This window comes from Salvelinus fontinalis, chromosome 3 (assembly GCF_029448725.1).
Source record: "Salvelinus fontinalis isolate EN_2023a chromosome 3, ASM2944872v1, whole genome shotgun sequence".
Lineage (NCBI taxonomy): Eukaryota > Metazoa > Chordata > Actinopteri > Salmoniformes > Salmonidae > Salvelinus > Salvelinus fontinalis.
The window spans coordinates 36,339,717-36,359,522 of NC_074667.1; the positions used below are offsets into that span (position 1 = coordinate 36,339,717).

The 19,806-nt window shown below is 39.9% G+C and overlaps 2 protein-coding genes across 3 annotated transcripts; both read right to left on the bottom strand.

The window, feature by feature from the left end:
* Positions 1-6,844: 6,844 nt before the first annotated feature.
* Positions 6,845-10,449, bottom strand: LOC129846546 (homeobox protein Hox-C5-like). 2 transcript variants are annotated; one of them, XR_008758270.1, is made up of 3 exons: positions 9,758-10,449; positions 8,217-8,785; positions 6,845-8,036 (listed from the first exon to the last, which is right to left on the bottom strand). XR_008758270.1 is itself a non-coding variant. In XM_055914493.1 (2 exons), exons 1-2 carry the CDS (start codon positions 10,263-10,265, stop codon positions 8,571-8,573), a joined length of 723 nt encoding a protein of 240 aa, XP_055770468.1. In that variant the 5' UTR covers positions 10,266-10,449; the 3' UTR covers positions 6,845-8,570. The 2 variants fall into 2 exon arrangements, 1 of the variants encoding a protein (XP_055770468.1); XM_055914493.1 differs by having other exon boundaries at positions 6,845-8,785.
* A 2,126-nt stretch (positions 10,450-12,575) lies between these two features.
* Positions 12,576-17,063, bottom strand: LOC129846558 (homeobox protein Hox-C6-like). The gene is made up of 2 exons (XM_055914506.1): positions 14,405-17,063; positions 12,576-13,638 (listed from the first exon to the last, which is right to left on the bottom strand). Exons 1-2 carry the CDS (start codon positions 14,802-14,804, stop codon positions 13,340-13,342), a joined length of 699 nt encoding a protein of 232 aa, XP_055770481.1. The 5' UTR covers positions 14,805-17,063; the 3' UTR covers positions 12,576-13,339.
* Between the last annotated feature and the right edge of the window lie 2,743 nt (positions 17,064-19,806).

Genomic DNA, 19,806 nt, shown 5'->3' on the forward strand with positions numbered 1-19,806 from the left:
ATTCACTCACCGAGTCAGCATATAGGTCAATGTTATTCTCTGAGGCTGAACGGAACATATCCCAGTCCGCGTGATCAAAACAATCTTGAAGCGTGGATTCCAATTGGTCAGACCAGCATTGAATGGTTCTAGTCACTTGTACATCCTGTTTGAGTTTCTGCCTATAAGACGGTAGGAGCAAGATGCCGCCCTCACTTCGGCAAATCCGACCACATCGCCATCATGCTCCTACCGTCTTATAGGCAGAAACTCAAACAGGATGTACCAGTGACGAGAACCATTTCTTAACCAGAAACCGTGGATGGATAGTGGCAAAACTGAAAGCGCGAACCACCGCATTTAACCATGGAAAGAGGTCTGGGAATATGGCTGAATATTAACAGTGTAGTTATTCCCTCCGCAAGGCAATCAAACAAGTGAAATGCTGGTACAGTGACAAAGTGGAGTCGCAATTCAATGGCTCAGACACGAGACGTATGTGGCAGGGTCTACAGGAAATAACGGACTACAAAAAGAAAATCAGCCACATCACGTACACTGACGTCACGCTTCCAGACAAACTAAACACCTTCTTTGCCTGCTTTGAGGATAATACAGTGCCACCGTCCCGGCTCGCTAATAACAACTGTGCCCCCCCTCCTCCTTCTCCGTGGCCGACGTGAGTAATACATTTTAACGTGTTAATCCCTCGCAGGGTTGCTGGCCCACACGGCATCCATAGCCGGGTCCTCAGAGCATGCGTAGACCAGCTGGCTGGTGTGTTTACGGACATATTCAATCGCTCCCTATCCTAGTCTGCTGTACCCAGGAAGGCAAAGATAACTTAACTAAATGACTACCGCCCCGTAGCACTCACTTCTGTCATCATGAAGTGCTTGCGAGACTAGTCAAGGATCACATCACCTGCACCTTACCGGCCACCCTAGACCCACTTCAGTTTGCATACCGCCCTAACAGGTCCACAGACGATGCAATTGCCATCACACTGCACACTGCACACTGCCCTATGCCATCTGGACAAGAGGAATACCTATGTAAGAATGCCGGAGGCCCTTGGCCTTGTGCAATTGGGTCCTGGACTTTCTGACAGGCCGCTCCCAGGTGGTGATGATAGGGAACAACATCTCCACCTCACTGACCCTCAACACTGGGGCCCCACAAGGTTGTGTGCTCAACCCCCTCCTGTACTCCCTGTTCACCCACGACTGCGTGGCCATGCACGCCTCCAACTCAATCCTCAAGTTTGCAGACGACACAACAGTAGTGGGCTTGATCACAACAACAACAAGAAAGCCTACAGGGAGGAGGTGAGGGCCCCCAGAGTGTGGTGTCAGGAAAACAACCTCTCACTCAAAGTCAACAAAACAAGGGAGATGATTGTGGACTTCAGGAAACAGCAGAGGGAGCACCCCCCTATCCACATCGAAGGGACGGCAGTGGAGAAAGTGGAAAGTTTTAAGTTCCTCGGCCTACACATCAACGACAAACTGAAATGGTCCAGCCACACAGACAGTGTGGTGAAGAAGGCGCAACGGCGCCTCTTCAACCTCAGGAGGCTGAAGAAATTTGGCTTGTCACCCAAAACCCTGACTAACTTTTACAGATCCACAATCGAGAGCATCCTGTCAAGCTGTATCACAGCCTGGTACGGCAACTGCTCCACCCTTAACCGCAAGGTTCTCCAGAGGGTGGTGCAGTCTGCACAACGCATCACCAGGTGCAAACTACCTGCCCTCCATGATACCTATAGTACCCGATGTCACAGGAAGGCAAAAAAAATAATCAAAGACAATAACCACCGGAGCCACTGTCTGCTCACCTCGCTACCATCCAGAAGGCGAGGTCAGTACAGGTGCATCAAAACTGGGGCCGAGAGACTGAAGAACAGCTTCTATCTCAAGGCCATTAGACTGCTAAACAGCAATCACTAACTCAGAGAGGCTGCTGCCTACATGGGGACCCAATCACTGGCTACTTTAACAAATGGATCACTAGTCACTTTAAACAATGCCACTTTAATAATTCTTACATATCTTACATTACTCATATCATATGTATATACTGTATTTTATACCATCTATTGCACCTTGCCTATGCCGCTCACTCGGCCATCGTTCATCCATGTATTTATTACACCCCTTTTAGATTTGTGTGTATTAGGTAGTTGTTGGGGAACTGTTAGATTACCTAGATATTACTGCACTGTCGGAACCAGAAGCATTTTGCTACACTCGCATTAACATCTGCTAACCATGTGTATGTGGCAAATAACATTTGATTTGAAGCCAGCAGTTTTGTTGTTGCTTGAATTACACAATGCTATAAGCATGCCCAACATGACCATATTACACCCTTGCGGAACCTCATAACAAACTCAACTTTTAATTTTAGAGTCAAGATCATTCAAAATGTATAGCGGTGGCCTGTAGTATTTTTTAAAGTGTCATTATAACATTGAATATCACAGATACCTGTCCAATGTTATGTTAAAAAGGATCAGGCCCTTTAAAAAAATGTTTTGCCTAAAATGACATACCCAAATATAACTGCCTGTAACTCAGGACCTGAAGCAAGGATATGCATATGCTTGATAACATTTGAAAGGAAACACTTTGAAGATTGTGGAAAAGTGAAATTAATTTAGGAGAATATAACACATTAGATCTGGAAGATAATACAAACAAAAACACATGCGTTTTCTATTTTGTTGTTCCATCATCTTTGAAATGCAAGAGAAAGGCCATAATATAATATTGCAGTTTAGGCGCAATTTAGATTGTGACCACTAGATGGCAGCAGTGTGTGTGCAAAGTTTCAGATTGATCCAGTGAAGCATTGCAATACTGAACAATATCTACCCAAATGTTCCGAATTGGTCAATAGATACATTTTCAAGTTCATAACTACAGAGAACCTACAAAAATGATATGGTAATACAAAATGTAAGTTTACACACTCCCAGGAATGTCATACATGATGGATCATTAGCTTATATACTAACTTTCACACATCTAGATGGCCGGGTGGAGTGGGTGTGGAGCCAGAGACAGCAGGGGTTCAAACTGTAGAACCCAGTTCCCACATTTGAATTTTAAAATATATTTTATCAGGAAAAACTATACTACATTTTATCTCTGGGACCCTCAGGATGACAAATCAGAGCAAGATTACTGAATGTAAGAACATTATTTAGCTTCAGAGGTGAATGTATCAATCCAGTTGCTGTGATAAAAGTTTTCTGTTGTTGTGCACTCTCCTCAAACAATAGCATGGTATTTTCTCACTGTAATAGCTACTGTAAATTGGACAGTGCAGTTCGATTAACAAGAATTTAAGTTTTCTGCCCATATAAGACATGTCTATGTCCTGGAAAGTTTGCTGTTACTACGGGACACTGAACCCGTAGAGGTTTAATGAGGCCAGAATTGCAGCAGTCTGTAGAGAGTAGTCAAACAAACATGACATCACATGACCCAATCGTTATATCCTGAACCATAATAGGGATCTGGCCCTGACTGTATCTGTCATGTAAAACATGTATTCCAGCAATATTTACATTTTTGTTGATATTCAATTCATTCAGAAATTAGCTCCTGTCTACATTTCCTGGGCTACTGGCGAAGCCTAAGCTAGGCTACTCATGGAAACTTCCATACAGCCTCTGGGGGAAACTATTCATAACAAACATCAAACAAAGAATGAAACAAATCCCCACTTGTAAAACCTGTCTATTGAACTAACAGCAAGCTACCATCTAACGTTAAACACAAGCAAACCACTAGGCCTACCCAGCTGGGATTTTTTAAGTTAAATTCAGAGGGCCGGAAAATTAGACTTGCACAATCTGTTCCTGTGCTCAGTAAGGACCGGGAGTCTCTAATGAATGAATGGGTGCCTGCGATACTGGCAGGCATCACAGGGTTTAATGGTCCAACCGGCTGGTATGCTTGCTACAAACTTTGAGATTGAATAATTGCTATCACAAACCACGTTACCATTCAAAGTTTTTATGCGAGTAAAGTCATAGCTTATTTTTTTTAAATCACGACAGCTGTGATGGAAACAGAGAGTTTCGGTACAATTTTATAAATGCGACAAATAATTTGTTCATTCGAGATGGTGAGCTGTTTTTGTCGTAAAATTAATTGTGCGAGAAATGGCGGTGGAAACGCCTTTACGCTCAAATATTGAAATAATAACCATAATATCGAATAAAACTTGGAGTCACACAATGATATGGTGTGTCCTCCCACTAAGACTCGGGAAACCATGCAGTTTATTAGAATACATCTGAAATTAAATTATGAGGAACTTCACAGGGTGGTGAAAGTGCACTGTGATGTTGATGCTCCTTGCCAATAAATATAGAGGGTCTTATTCTGCTTGATTGCCGTATGACAAATAAAAAATATTCTTGCTCTTATCCATAATAATCTCATCATGTAGACTATACCCCTTTATGCGGTTTGTAGAATATATATCTGTCGACAAGTTGGATTGAAACCTAGCTTCTAAGTAGCCTGATAGCAGCAGAATGGTTCCTTTGTAGACTACCCCCCACCCACACCCCACACCCCCACCCCACTCACACAGACACAGACACAATACTAGTCAATACAGTGAGCTGTGATTAACTTTTGAAATTAAGTTGATAGCCTTCAATTGCCTTGCTTCCATGTTGAATTTTTAAAGGAGTTATTATTTGTTCATTACTAATCAACCCATTATGTTTTATGTTCATGTCCCCTTAAAAACATGAAGCTATTAACCCTGTATAAATGGTGATTGCTGAATCAAAGCTGATTGTTTGCTGGATCAACGAAACAAAATTAACTCAAAGACAATCACATTGCAATGTTGAAGTCTAATTATGTAACGACAACTCCACACACGTCGAGAGAACACCGGGGGCTTCCGATATGCTACAAGCTACAAAGACCTAAATGAAACGCACTTAGCCTATACTGAACTGTTAACCCCCACAGCATCACATCTATACCACATGCAAATAGTCTACCTTTAAAAGTAATCTGAGTTGAGAGAAAATGCCAACATGTAAAGAGTCTAATTGAAAACCATTCGCGCCAGATCACCAAGGCATTTATCAGGCTAACATTAAAATAACAGTATTAATTAACCCCCCTGGTGTTACAAGGGGCAGGTGTCTATTTCATTACCAGCAAGATAAACAAGATTATTAACTTACTGCACCGTCTGGGAACCATTTGCCTGAGTCAAACGATGAGAGTGCAGAGTATTGAGGGCGAGATGGTCCTTACTAAACGCCTCATACACCACCGTCCACTCAGATACGAGCGTCCAACAGCTGCGATTCACGACAGTTAAGATTACATATGATGTAAATATATCGAGGACTGGGTTGTCAGCTCTCCCAAACCATAAAACTTACTTTAATGGCATCACGTGTTCCCCGCGAGCCACTCAGGGTCAGCGCCCTAGGCCCTTCTGCATACACAACCTCCAAAAGTTTAAAAGTACAAAAGACAGACAGACGGAAACAAAAAAGGACGCTATCCAATAGAACAAAAAAAACTACTCTACGCGAAGTCTGAAACTGACATACCGGATAGGTATGTCAGACGTACGACTTCTTGGGGGAACTATAACCACAATAATGAAGAGGTGAGTCATATTTGTTTCATTCTTTCTGACATGGAACAGGGTTTGACATGTAAATAGTGTTGGGGAAATACTGTACCAAGAAGTTGCAGAAGACTGCAAGGTAGACACCAGTTTATCCTCTTGTGGAAAGGACTCCTTCACGTGTGAAAGGGCTTGAGGAGGGGAGGGGTTGTCCAGCACTGTTTACCTGTGTTGATATGTTTGAGACTGCAAGGTTGTTGCTGCGTGATGACGGCTCCAGAGGTTCCTCCTGAGTTTTTTTTTTTACATCGTGTCATACTGCTCCCGGTGTAGGATCATGGAGGCAAGGCATGTAGGCTACTATTATAGACAGACAAGATAGTTGACCCTAATAATTAAACCAAACCAGAATTCTCTATAACCAGCGGTTTTTAAAATGATCGATGCAAAAGTGATACTTTAGTGCATGTTTCCGTCAAAGGTGGCTCCATAAATGTGTTTTTGATCGAAAAGTTCCGTCAGAAACATTGATATGGACAACATGTGACATTAAGGAAGAAATCATGTTTGGACCTGTTTTGAGTTCAAATACATTTTAAATGATAGTTTCGGGTCCAAAGTTGGTGGATCATTCAAAACGACAAGAGAAAGCTTTTACGTTATCACATAAGTTAGATATTGTGTTGAATGTTCCTGGAAATAGCCAAAGAGAATAATATAGTATTTCTAGTTCAACTGCTGTTTGGGACTTTGATTAAAAGTTTACTTTTCCCAATGAAAATGATATTCATTTTGTCAATCTTGGGTGATTAAGTTAGTATTTTAGCAAAATGAACAGATTGGTTACATCAAATGGAATTAGCGTTTTCTCTTGTATTCAGAGCCTTCCTGAAAGTGCATCTGTTTTGCTAGACAGGAAACAACTGTCGTTGTTTGAGCGGTGTTAGGGAAAGCTGTAAAGTTTTATGACACGACAGGGCCATAAAGTTTTACAGGCATCCGTCAGTACTGTAAACAATTACTAAGGAAGTGGAGCCTGACAGTGAACCGGCGAGCACGTTGAGAACTGCTAAGGGCCAAAGAGTAAAAAAACAACCAATTCTTCTTGGAGTTGGCTAATCAAACCGCTACTGAATTAGCCGAACAAAGTTCCAGTATACCATTATACTTTCCCACACCCCGTGACATATTCAAAAGACATAGTTGTAATATGAAGCACATACGACGCTGTCTTGTCCCCCCAAATTCACCCATCTTTATTTCATGACTTAAAACACAAACATAGCACGAATGCCTTTCTCCTCAAGATTTCAGTTCACTTCAACGATAAAACTTCAGCTATCTGTAATCAAGATGAGCACATTTAAATCTAAGCTATACTATGGTGCTAACTGTTCTAGTTAATATAGGTAATTCAATCATTCAAGTGCATTTCGTTCCAGAGGCTCATCCTACATTAAACCACTCAATAGATTATTATTATTTCTACAAAGTGAAAAGAAACTTGGTCAAGAATATGTTCAATGTAATATGTGAATTTGTTTTACCTACAAGGCCTTCAAAGTTGTATAAGTGAGGAATGAGTCTCCTGCCTCATGACAACCTTTATGTCAACCCATAATCTCACATTAGTTGGAGAGATACGTTTTCAGAAGAAAAGGAATACCATGTTTGTGTTCTTCACTTTCAAACCTTAGGCACATTAATAATTAATAATTATTGAAGTGAACATAAGTTACACATTAGGCCTACATAAATTCTAGACTACAGGTTGTCTTTTTGGTTGCCCATGTTCCCCATTAATCTGAAATGTGCAGGAAATGTAGGATGTGTGGGCTATTGCCCAATTCTCAGCTGTAATCTGCCACTACATGTATTTTTCGTGTTTTACAAAATATTCTAAATTGCTAATAATGATTTGTGACAAATGTAATGCTGGGGTTTAAAAACAAATCCCACGATCATACTTGGCACATTGAGTCAGATTTTAGTCAACAATCAGGCCAAATATTATGTTTCCCCCAAATATGAAGCCCCTGCCTATACTGGCAAGTTATGTAGCCTAATACAATATACCTTTTCACATGAGGAACCCATTCACAGTATACATGTTAACTACGAAATGTATAGTAAGGTTTAAGTATATCACTGTTCTCACGACACTTTATGTCCAAAACCAATCATTTTCTGTGGACTATTTTAAATACAATCACAGAATGATATAGCCCTCGCAATTTACTAAAATGTGTCTATGTTACATCTTAAGATCCCTGGTTGTTTAATAAACGGGGCTGATAAAAAACACAAACAGAAAATAATTACTTAAGGAGTTTGAAGATAAACTACAAGGAATTTACCTTCTTGATGTTTTTTTATATAAATAATAGGCACCTCTCACGAAGAAAACAATAGTGATAGTACAGTGGTAACACCTGAAACCCCACCTCTTCAAGGAATACCTAGGATAAAGCAATCCTTCTGCCCCCCCCCTTAAAAGATCTAGATGCACTATTGTAAAGTGGCTGTTCCACTGGATGTCATAAGGTGAATGCACCAATTTGTAAGTCGCTCTGGATAAGAGCGTCTGCTAAATGACTTAAATGTGGTAATACGATAATAACAATAAAACGTTCAACTTTAAAATACTTTAAGGTAAAAAAAGGGAAGTGATGAAATGTTACAATTTTCGCGAATTAATATATTTCAAGCGTTTCCATTCTCACAAGTTATATAAGACTCTGCTGAACAAGTACATATTCAAAGATAGAAAATAAAACCATACAATATTCAAACCAAATGACAGGTATATTACATAATCAGATCCATAATCGAAGAATGTTCAATATTTTTCATCACACTGAAACATCGCATCACAAAAGTCACTGTTTGGAAACATGGGTGGTGCTGACAGTCTTTGAATGACATCTCTAAGGAACGTTGATAACGTTTGAAAATGGCTCCATGTTTTAGATTGACTCTTTAATTTTAAGCTTTGAGTCCTTCTTCCACTTCATTCGGCGGTTCTGGAACCAGATTTTGATCTGCCTCTCGTTCAGACAGAGAGTATGGGCGATCTCGATGCGCCTACGACGCGTCAGATACCGGTTGAAATGGAACTCTTTCTCCAACTCCAGAGTTTGGTAGCGCGTGTAACTCGTCCTTGACCTTTTACCGTCAGCCTCTGGAGTGTAATTGAGAGAACAATAATCTGTGACCACACTGGAAATGTGACAATTCATAGAAACATTCTCAACATTATCACTTAAAATATGTCTTAACTTGTCAATGGACATGCAATGACTTGTAGCATATCAATTAATAAGAATGAATAGCAAAACACAGCCTCTTCTGTGACTATATCCTCATGTTAAAATATTACTTTAACATTTTAAAGTTACTGTATGGCTTAATGAATATAGCCTATATGAGGGTAGCTGGATGGCTGGATAAATGGTAATCAATGTGGAGCTGCGTGAGTTACCAAAACCCCGCAAAAGGTGTCCATTCGGGTTCACTCAATGAAACTACAATGATTGTATTACTAGTAGGCTTATTACTAATAATATTATTGTTATTATAATAATCATTGTTATTATAACTACAATTAAAACAAGAACAAGGTGGCTACAGTTACAGAAATATCATTTGTCCCTCTATAGTAGGTTACATGCCCTGTTACATAACACAGAATAAGTTGCCATGGCAAGTAAGTAGACTATTCAAATTTTATAAACGTTCAGTTAAAGTGCACAGTGAAATCCACAATCTCACCCTTCAACTCTCCTCAAAATAAGCATCATAGGCCTACTTATCATACTATCTTGTTTTGATTCTAAATAAAGTAGAATGAAAACGTTGTTTGTTGAGATTTTTAAGGGACTTGTGTCTCCCTTATCCAATGACCCTGTCATAAATTTGGACGCAGATCGCTTCTTCGGTGTAACAGGACATTTTTACGAGCAATTGATGACTTTGTCATAAAATTTACGACTGCGAGTTTTATTATTTCCGAATACAGCCTATAAAACTCAAGAAAGAAAAACTGTGAATGGACTCAGGAGGGTAAAAATAGAGACACACATGGAGGAGAGAGGGTGTGAGAAAGAAACTTCCCTTTGTACAAAATAAAGAAAAGATATACATGAAACTTTACCGTGACCCATGTGTAGTTTAGTCATCCAGGGATATATTTGTGGTTGCGGTTCGCTGGTTTGTGGCTGAGTAGAATGGTTTCCTTGTCTTACTGGCTGGACGGGTTGCAAAGTTACGACTTTGATCTCGCCTGTTTGAGTCTTGCAGATATGCATTTCGCTGAAATCCGAGTCCGTCTCGGGTTTGCGACAATACAGTCCGAGATTTAGAGAACCCTGGCGGCTTGTCTGCTCGTTCATGTGGCGTCTCTGGGAAGCGTCTCCTGTGGAAGACTCTGGTCGTAGTGTAAGGTCGCCAGGATTGCCATGCAGCCCAGAGTTCATCTCTACCATGCCAAGGGCGCTCGAAGACGGCGGGGACGCGAATGACCCCCGGTGATCATGCCCTCCAAAACCACAGTAGCCGGACAAGTTGAGTTCGGGGCTAGAGCCGTATCCATGGTTGTTCAAAGCGAAGGCTGACGCCTCGTGAGTTTGCTTAAACAATGAGTTGGCTACGTAAGAGCTCATTTCAAGAGAAAACGCTAAGGAAACGAAATGGAAGCATTTATATGGACTAAATTATTGCATTCAAGTTTTTATGTAACCCGATAATTGTAAAATATGTAGGCCTACAGATAGCAGTTGTAACGGTTTGTTATTATTATTGCGTTTGATTTGTAGCTCTTTTGAAGTTCATGGGGTTTTATCCTAAAAATGACCACGATTTATAGGTGGGTGATTTTTTATTTTTTTCTCCATTGCCCAAATATGGGATGTTTAAAAATAATCACGTGCTCGTATCGGCCAGTCATAAATTTGGTTAGATCACACTTGGAGGTTATTGATGGAAATAGGAGAAACGCCTGATATCCGGGCAGCAGGGACCCCGTTGGGGCACTGGCGGTGCAGTGCTGGACGAAAGGCCGAGAGCGTCACCTGGTGCCAGGGATGGATAAGACCATAAAACACACAAGCCCCCCCACATGCAAACTATGTAGTAATCAACACAACATTTGTGTGGTGTGCATAGGATAGAACTGCATTGAAGGCATAATGTTGAAGTTTGTTATAACCAGTTGCAGACAAACGAATTGATTACCACCAAAACTACCGATAGTAAAGGGGGATAAGGAAAGGGGGATACCTAGTCAGTTGTACAACTGAATGCCTTCAAATGAAATGTGTTTTCCGCATTTAACCCAACCCCTCTGATTCAGAGAGGTGCGGGCCTGCCTTAATCGACATCCACCTCTTCGGCGCTCGGGGAACAATGGGTTAACTGCCTTGCTCAGCGGCAGAACGACAGATGTTTACCTTGTCAGCTCGGGGATTCGTTCCAGCAACCTATAGGTATAAAATCATCCTTAAAAGTGTAGCATAGAGCAGGCAGTTGGTCTCCAAACTGTAAAAGGCAATAGAATAGCCAGCATCAATGGTGGCTACATAATGTCTGACCACAACTTTATGCAAAATTCCCACTGGGCACAGACATAAATTCAACGTCTATTCCACGTTGGTTCAACTTGGAAATAACGTTGATTCAACCCGTGTGTGCCAAGTGGGTTGTCAGTAGCATTTATTTCATTGTTTGTCACAATAAACAGATAATAATAATAAAATGTAATAATAATAATATTAATGGGATAAACAATCAATTGCTATGGCATATTACTTTGGCCAGCTGATATTCAGTCAACGTAATAGCAATGCACGAGAACATTCTACTTGTTTGGGTCGCTATACTGTAAGTACACTGTTTAGCCCATTAATATTATTATTATTACATTTTCACTATATGTTTTATATCGTACTTTAGGCCTATCTAGGATTGTTTTCTAAATGGCTTGACTGACCACTAGGAACAATTTTCTCGATAAGGCAGGTATGCCAGAATTCGAATTCGACGTGAGTAATTGTGCGTAATTGTATATCCTACAACGACTGATAGCCTACTTAGAATGATAATGCCAACGTTGATGATAATGGTGATAATAATAACAGTAACCCTAAATTATCTTTATTCAAGTTGCATCATTGGTTTATCTTAAAGGTAAAGCGCAAACAGAATGTCATCTTAACAACTGCAACATCTCCTGGCAATGGTCTGAATTGGCTTGTGTGTGACATGAGTCACATGACTGACTGGACAAGTTTTCTACAAAGAAGGCCTACTTAATAACACGTATGAAAACTTTCAATCATACTGTGTAAGCTGAAATGGAAGTTTATTTAGACGTAGCAATTAGATTGGCCTCTCAGGCAGTGATTTTATATCGAATTGTAGGATTTGCTTTTCCTCTACTCTCCCCATCCACATTTTCCAACATTTCTGTAGCTATTTGAAGTGACTATTCAAATACTTCACTGCATTGCTTTGACAAAATTAGTGTGCCAATTTATATTGCTTTAGTCAAATCAAATCAAATGTATTTATATAGCCCTTCGTACTTTAGCTGATATCTCAAAGTGCTGTACAGAAACCCAGCCTAAAACCCCAAACAGCAAGCAATGCAGATGTAGAAGCAACATCTCAGTGAAAGCCTATACCACACAGTCACTGACAATGTAAAACTTTTTTTTAAACTGTAACTACCAGGCTTTCTCCCGCTTTCTTTAAGTGACGAAGCTTTGAATTCACAAATAACGTGGAAGAACCATTATATAGATAGGGTGACTGGCTTTGGGTCTGTTACATGACGAATAAAAAACGTGAACAATGATAATGTAAATATATTACATGGAGGGCTATAATTGAGAACTAGAACAACTTGGTACGATGGGCGCAAAAACATGAACGACAACTTTTTTTATTAACAGTTTTATTAAATATGTCTTGAAGTGAATCTCATAGCCTTCATCACTGTTATTGTTTTATTTTGGATTTTCAACTAACACTACAATTCAAGCCACATCGGTCAGTTATGATTTGACCACATACTCAATGTAGGCTAGCCTACTGGTACATATCTAAACATAAATAAAGTAGGCTAGCTAATACATAGAAGGTGCGGGATGCGGACGAATGCTCTCACAGGACTAAGGCGTGTAATATAGATATACATATATTTACAAACATATCAACAATTTAGGTAGTGTGAGTCGTTATTATTCAGCATCGTTTTTTCGTACAACAAAACAGCAAAACGAAAAAAACATACATGGGTTACTCAAGCGGATGTAACGCTTATACCTTCCTTCACATCTTATGACAATTACTTTTGTAAAACATATTGCCAACATCATAGGTGTATAGACATCTGAGAACCACTGTTTTTCATTGCTGTCAAACAGCATTTAAGAACATATAATGACGAATGTCTTCGCGTTACACACAGTTTGGGTATATAAGGGAATGTCAAGTAAGGAATTAAATGATGTGGTCACGGTGAAATGTTCATATCCAATACAGAAAGAAATTAAAAAGGCAAACATTGATGTCTGAAGATATGTAGCGTCCACATTGCATTTAACGCAGCCACATATTTTACTACACTAGTTTCTTTATTGTGCCAAACAATAGTTTATAGGTAGACTACTTGATAGGTAGTTAAGTTATCCTCACAGAACGGCGGATTGATGCATATAGTAAGTTAGGAAGTCGTTCATTCTTTCTTCTCTTCTGTCGCCTCTTCTGTGTCCTCTTTACCCGTGTCTTGACTCACCCCTGCCGAACCACTTTCGGTTAGAGTCGAAGTTAGATTGCTTTCCTTTTTCCATTTCATCCGGCGATTCTGGAACCAGATTTTTATCTGACGTTCGGTGAGACAGAGTGCATTGGCGATTTCAATACGTCTGCGTCTCGTCAAGTAGCGGTTGAAATGGAATTCCTTTTCGAGTTCTAGAGTTTGGTACCGGGAGTAAATTTGGCGGCCTCTTCGTCTGTCAGAACCGTATCCAACTCCTGAGTGGAAACACAATTTAAATTAGCATAATCAGGAAATATATTTTAAAGTAAGCTATATGCAATGTCACTACCCCAGCGTTTCCCAAACTCGGTTCTCGGGACGTCAAGGGGTGCACGTTTTAATTTTGCCCTAACACTACACAGCTGATTCAAATGATCAAAGCTTGATGATTAGTTGATTATTTGTATAATGGTAGGCAAAAACCAAAACGTGCACCCCTCGGGGTCCCTCGGACCGAGTTTGGGAAACCCTGCACTACTCAAACACACATAATCACAAAAACCCACGGAAATAATCGGTATAGGCCTTCATTCATAATCATTCGCAGTCTAGGATATAGCCCTATCGTGTCCGTTTTTGTCATGCTAGCCTATGTTTTGCAGTTATCTAAATAAACAACAGTTGTGGTAGCCTATGTACTGACGCAACACACACACACACCTATCAGGGGAACCCAGTCTACTGAGTAATATTTGAAGAGATTATACTCGTTTTAAAATTCCGTGAACTCTGCTATGGGTCACAAAAATATGAAGTTAAATGCTATAAACTCTTTTGTTTTAGGGGAAATAGGGATGGACTGTGACGGAGAACAGCGGATAGTTTGTCGAAAAGGGATTTCCTACGAAGATAAAAGGTCTTTATTGCCGGCGACAGGGTGCTGCTGTAGTATAATGGTTTATGGGGTGATAAAAAGTAGCTTCCCTAGTCGTAAAACGGGCCAGCTCTTCTAATTTATCTCTAGGAGTTGGTAATACTCACCGCTATGAGAGTTCATCCGCTGCATCCACGGGAAGATCTGAATGTTCCCCTTCTGTTCCTGTGAGCCGTTCCTGCCCTGATCAGACGCGTAATCCTGGGGGAGTGAGGTTTGTGCACCTTGTCCCAAACTGCTCTGCCTACAGCTGGGCAGCACGTCCTTATCTTGGTAAAACACGTTGGATCCATATTCGTACGGTCCCCTGCTCGAGCCGAACACTACGTTGTCTTGGGGCGAATAGAAAGGCGAGGAATATATCCGATTTTGGGCCACAGCGGCTCCGTAGGATGAGTAGTGTCGAACAGCGTCATAGGTAGTTGAGTTTAGGGCCACGTTAGGTAAAACCTCTTGACCACCAGCTAAATGGCATGAGAGCGACGGGTTTGCGAAATACGAATTCATACCTTGCCTCTCTCCCTTGCTCCCTCTTTCTCTTTCCCTCCCTCCCTTTCAATCTCACCTCTCTCTCTATTCTCCCTCTCTCACACTAAGTCACTCTCTTTTTTTCTCTGTCAGTCTATCTTTTAATACCGGCACGCTGAATGATTTCTTTATAATGTATTTCTAGACACCAATAAAGACACAAGGTACAAAGCCGAATGTTGTTGCTAAAGCCTCACTCTAGGATGGACAAGATGACAATGTCAGCTGACCAAATTTCCTCCAATAAAAAGCAAGGAGTAGAGGACTAAGGGAGAAAAAAAACGTTACTTAATTTAAAAAAATCCTCGCTTAAAACTACTCTCACATACGCGCATGTACACACACAAACGCCATCGCAAGCTAATACATTGTCATATGCGTGCGCACATACAGAAAGACGGACTGCATAAATAAGGAGCGTTTACACACACACGCGAGTGCGCATGCGCACGCACAAAGTCACATACTTGCCAATCTGCCTCCGCAACACATGTCTTTGTTGCACAGTAGCCTATACTATACTGAAGCAAAAATAATAACACTAATGCTCATAAATGTATAAAGAACATGCAGTGGATGAACTTAATCAGATAGGCCATAAACAATCACATTAATCAATTAGCCTAAATGTAGAATTTAATTATTGAGAGAAATAGATGCTAACGCCAGACAAGCATGCTCTATTTCAATTATTTGACTTGAGTTCATTCTCTTGTTCTTTTTTTAAAGATGGACCTTATAGACGACGGAGAGTTATGTTTTCAAGTCTCTCGGGTCGAGAAAATAAGATTAGGCTCCGCAACTGCAATACAGTGATCGAATTATTCAGTTCGAAAATGTCTTGACAATATGGCCCTCTTAAATCGATTAATATATTTTTCCTCGGTGTGAGATACATAGCTTATAAACTGATTAAAAAGCATGATTTATGATAAACAAAGAGGTTTAATCAAATTGTTCAAATAGAGTTTAGAAAACGTGTTTGGGTGACATTGAATTATATAGTTTGTAATAGCAACGTTGCTGTAGACTTAAGACTTACATGAATGGACTGAATGTTGATGTATTCGATAATAGGAATGGCCATAACACAGTTATCTAATCTTATGATATAAAACCAAAATAGTAAGTATTGAGTTAATTCAGTTTGACATAAAACAAGTCCTAACACAGGCTTGTTTTGAAGCCTGGAGGCTGACAGGAAAACTGAACACAGGAGCGTGCGCTTTGACACACACACACACACACACACACACACACACACACACACACACACACACACACACACACACACACACACACACACACACACACACACACACACACACACACACACACCTAATTTATCATTAGAGCTGGAATTACACGAAATAGTTTGCCATGCAATGGGATCACTGTTACTTATGTCACGATAGGCCTCCAAGATAAGAGTAATAAATGGAGTTGTATTTTACCTGAAATTGCGTTGTTGTGGATAGACATGCATGTAAGGATATGCCAAAATCTTTTGAGGCTTCTCCATCAAAAAAGACAGGTCTGGGCTACATTTGATAGCACATGAGGTTGCCTGCTAGGCTATAGTCTATAGCAACTTTTGACAATAATTAGATTAGAGCTGGTGCACGAAATTCGACACATTTATTCGAAGAGGTAAGGAAAGTCTTATATTGGGACAAGCGTTTTTTTTGGCGCGTTGCCCCTTTGTTCAGTGCGAATTCTTTGGGCAAAAAGAGTGGGGGTTTATTGCAGTTTTACAGCGAAAGAATGTCTTTAACGCCTGTGTAAGCCGCAGAAGTCATAAAACCAGACAAATGACAGCTTCCAGTCTACCGCCTATAACGCTCCACCACTGCATGCACTGTGTGTATCCGCGTGTGGGAAATCCGAGCCCAACAAAGAAATTAACTGCACTAGTGAATGGAAGGTTTTAGCGTTACCGCATGGAAAGAGAATAAACTTAAATTGAAGACACTGGATAGTCAAGCGGTTTCTTTAAAAAATATATAATGGACAAAACCACAAAATTGTGTTAGGCCTATTACAAACAAGGCCAATAGGCTTAAACAGCAAGAGAGCAAAGTTTATTAAACTACGGCAGCCATACTGCTGTGAACATTTGAGGGTTGTAACTGTAATAGTTGATATTTAGTTGATGAACTAGCTAAGCCAGTGTGTAGATGGAAAATATGACTATTTGACGGTAAAGGCCTATTGCAGGACAACACAATATAAAATAAACGATGACAAATTTAAATATAGCGAACATCCTGCTTTTAAAATATTCACCCCAAAAACATTTCGAACGTGTCTGTGGCGTCTTAATCGATATAAAACTCTGATTATTAGACTTCCATATAAACAATATAGCCTACCTAAAGTTAGATTTGAATGACAAGCCATTGCTATTAGGCTATCTTTTCTTTTTGGAATAACATGGGAAAGATAATAAGGACTTTTATGACAGGTATGATGAATTCGATGAATATCCACATAGCCTAATCAATCATTCTAGGCTTTCCAAATAAAAGTTCCGCACTCAGTTTAATCGAACTAATGAGCTCACGGGTTGGCAGAAGTTGTCGGATACAAACGTGGTGTTCCCCAAACATCCTTTGATCTCTACATCCGAATGCTTTTAAAAGGCTATTACTTTAATGTGGGCCATATGACGAACGCAGCAGTGGGATGTTATCGGTGAGCATTTCTCTGAATTGAATATAGAACTAGTTAATATGGAACATTTGTCCTCTGTAAGCCAGGTTTATCATGCAACTCTTAAAATAATGAATACATGCATTAACTGAGACCCCCCCCCACCATACACACAATATTAGGCTATACGTGGTTGAGTAGACTATATCTTTCGAAAAGAAAATAGGCAGCGTGCACTATACTTCGCGTTAAGCATAGGCCTATGTTGTTGATGTGCTTTCTGTGAAGGAAACGTGAATTGGGTTGGGGAGAGGTAGAGAGCGGTTTTATTGTACTATGGAAGTGGAAGTGTATGGGGAAGTGTTTTATTGCACCCTTTGTGGAAAACAGTCTCGCATTTGCACGGAAAAAAAACAGCTGGTCACTTATATCCTTTGGAGGTATGGAGGTATAGCCTACCATTTGAACCAGACAAAAATCGGACAAAAATAAGGCTCCAATTCTCGTCCTGAATATTATAGAATTGTGTTCTGTGCTACATTATTATTCGCAGATACAGCAAGTCTAACTCAGCCGTAGACGTATACAAGAGTAGCACAATTTTGCATTCTAAACACAAAGTATTGCAACTCTAACTCTGTCTCCTGGGCCAGTAGCACAAAGAGGATAGGTAAGTAAATAACTATACTTCACTGATAATAACAATTATGATATCAGGGTTATAGGCTAGATTATATTCAATACGCTATTACTGGTGTAATGCTGAAATAGTCTAGAAACTAATCGCTAAATTATAATATTATCTTTTTTGCATGGGCAAAACAACCCTAAACAAAAGTTTTGAAATCAATTATTGCTAACATTATGCTATTGTTATAAAATTACATACTTATTCTGATTATTTAATAAAGCACAATAGCAGACAGGGTATCATAACCATCTGCATTTTAGGACCAATAGCCTACCAAAATAATGCAGGCCTACACTTGCGATTTACAATTGATATCCCCCAATAATATCTAAAACTTTGAAGCATTCATTTTTCTATTTTCAACTAATTGTATCCCTAAATAAAGCAACATATTGAAGACCTACTCTTGTAAATATAAAGGTTTAAAATGTGTCTTTACCCTATGATGGGTGGTTGCCCTTCTCTAAAACAGTTTTTTTTAAACCAATTTCCTGATCAGGTGCCATGTGAAGGTGAGAAGTCAAGCGCATTGTCAATAGGACCCTGCTTTTACAGCACAATAAATGAACAATAAACTACAATTAAAACAACCACACGAGGACAGGGTGCGCCTGGCGAAAAGCAAGGGCTTTTCTAGGCCTTGCATTTTTAGTGCAGCGTTTTGGCTTTTATTTGGTGTCAACCCGATATTAGCCTACCTCTCTAGATGCCCATCATTTTATTTTGGCATGAAATTTGTTTACTCGAATAAATATTTACTCTTAATGTTATACTTTTTTTGTTGTTGCTTGAGTAGAATGTTTATGAAAGCCTGTTGCAGTCTATTTACAAGTAGGCTATAGTACTGCACATTTGTTGTGTTTGATGACATTTTCTAAATGCCAGGCATGCATGCCAAGCGTTTTGTGACGATATTTTCTCCCTTATAGACAGGCCTACAAAGTTCCCTCACTTCTTGACTGTGAGGCCATAACCTTTAATAACCTTACACCCCCCACTCCCATTTTTTCTCCCTCTCTGCAGCTCTGCGGAAGGATAATCTGAACGCATGTGTCCTTGGATAAACTCCAGGAGGCCCAAGAACTGGAACAATAACAAGGATCTGCTGCGATCCTCCATCAAAACAACAACACGTTGGTGGACATTCGTCCCGCACAATATTGTAAAAGAAATGGCAGAGGAAATAGAAGTACATTTTCTTAAATTAGAGTTCTGAATTTATTGAGGTCAAATATAATAGTCGTTAAGGGACAATTTTGTCATGGCAAACTTTGTGTGTGGTTAGCACAAGACAAATGTTTTGGATGACTAGTTAACAGGCCATCTGCGCGCATCAATCTGAATTTACGCAAATATATTTATCTGACAATCCACGATTTACGGGAAAATGTGAGTTGTGCGCCTATCTCAGGTCAGGGTTATGGTTCCTATATGCTGCAGCTATTTGACCCATTTCTTGGCAAACGACAAAACTCTATATCTTGCAGGTAACGGACTGGAGTCCACTCTTTTTACATGGGAGGCATTTAAAGGGCTACTAAATTGTGGTCTTGTCTTCTTGGTAATAATTACAGGCAAGGTAAATCCCAAACAAAGCCAAGCACAACCTGGCTTTCATTTTAGTGAAAAAAGAACTGT

Bases quoted from the DNA above. Each gene is read 5' to 3' on its own strand.
- LOC129846546 (XM_055914493.1), bottom strand. From the start codon at position 10,265: ATGAGCTCTTACGTAGCCAACTCATTGTTTAAGCAAACTCACGAGGCG. The intron at 8,786-9,757 runs GTAAAGTTTCAT...ATTACACTCCAG, and splicing joins TAAACTACACATGGGTCACG to AGGCTGACGGTAAAAGGTCA.
- LOC129846558 (XM_055914506.1), bottom strand. From the start codon at position 14,804: ATGAATTCGTATTTCGCAAACCCGTCGCTCTCATGCCATTTAGCTGGT. The intron at 13,639-14,404 runs GTGAGTATTACC...GTTTCCACTCAG, and splicing joins GCGGATGAACTCTCATAGCG to GAGTTGGATACGGTTCTGAC.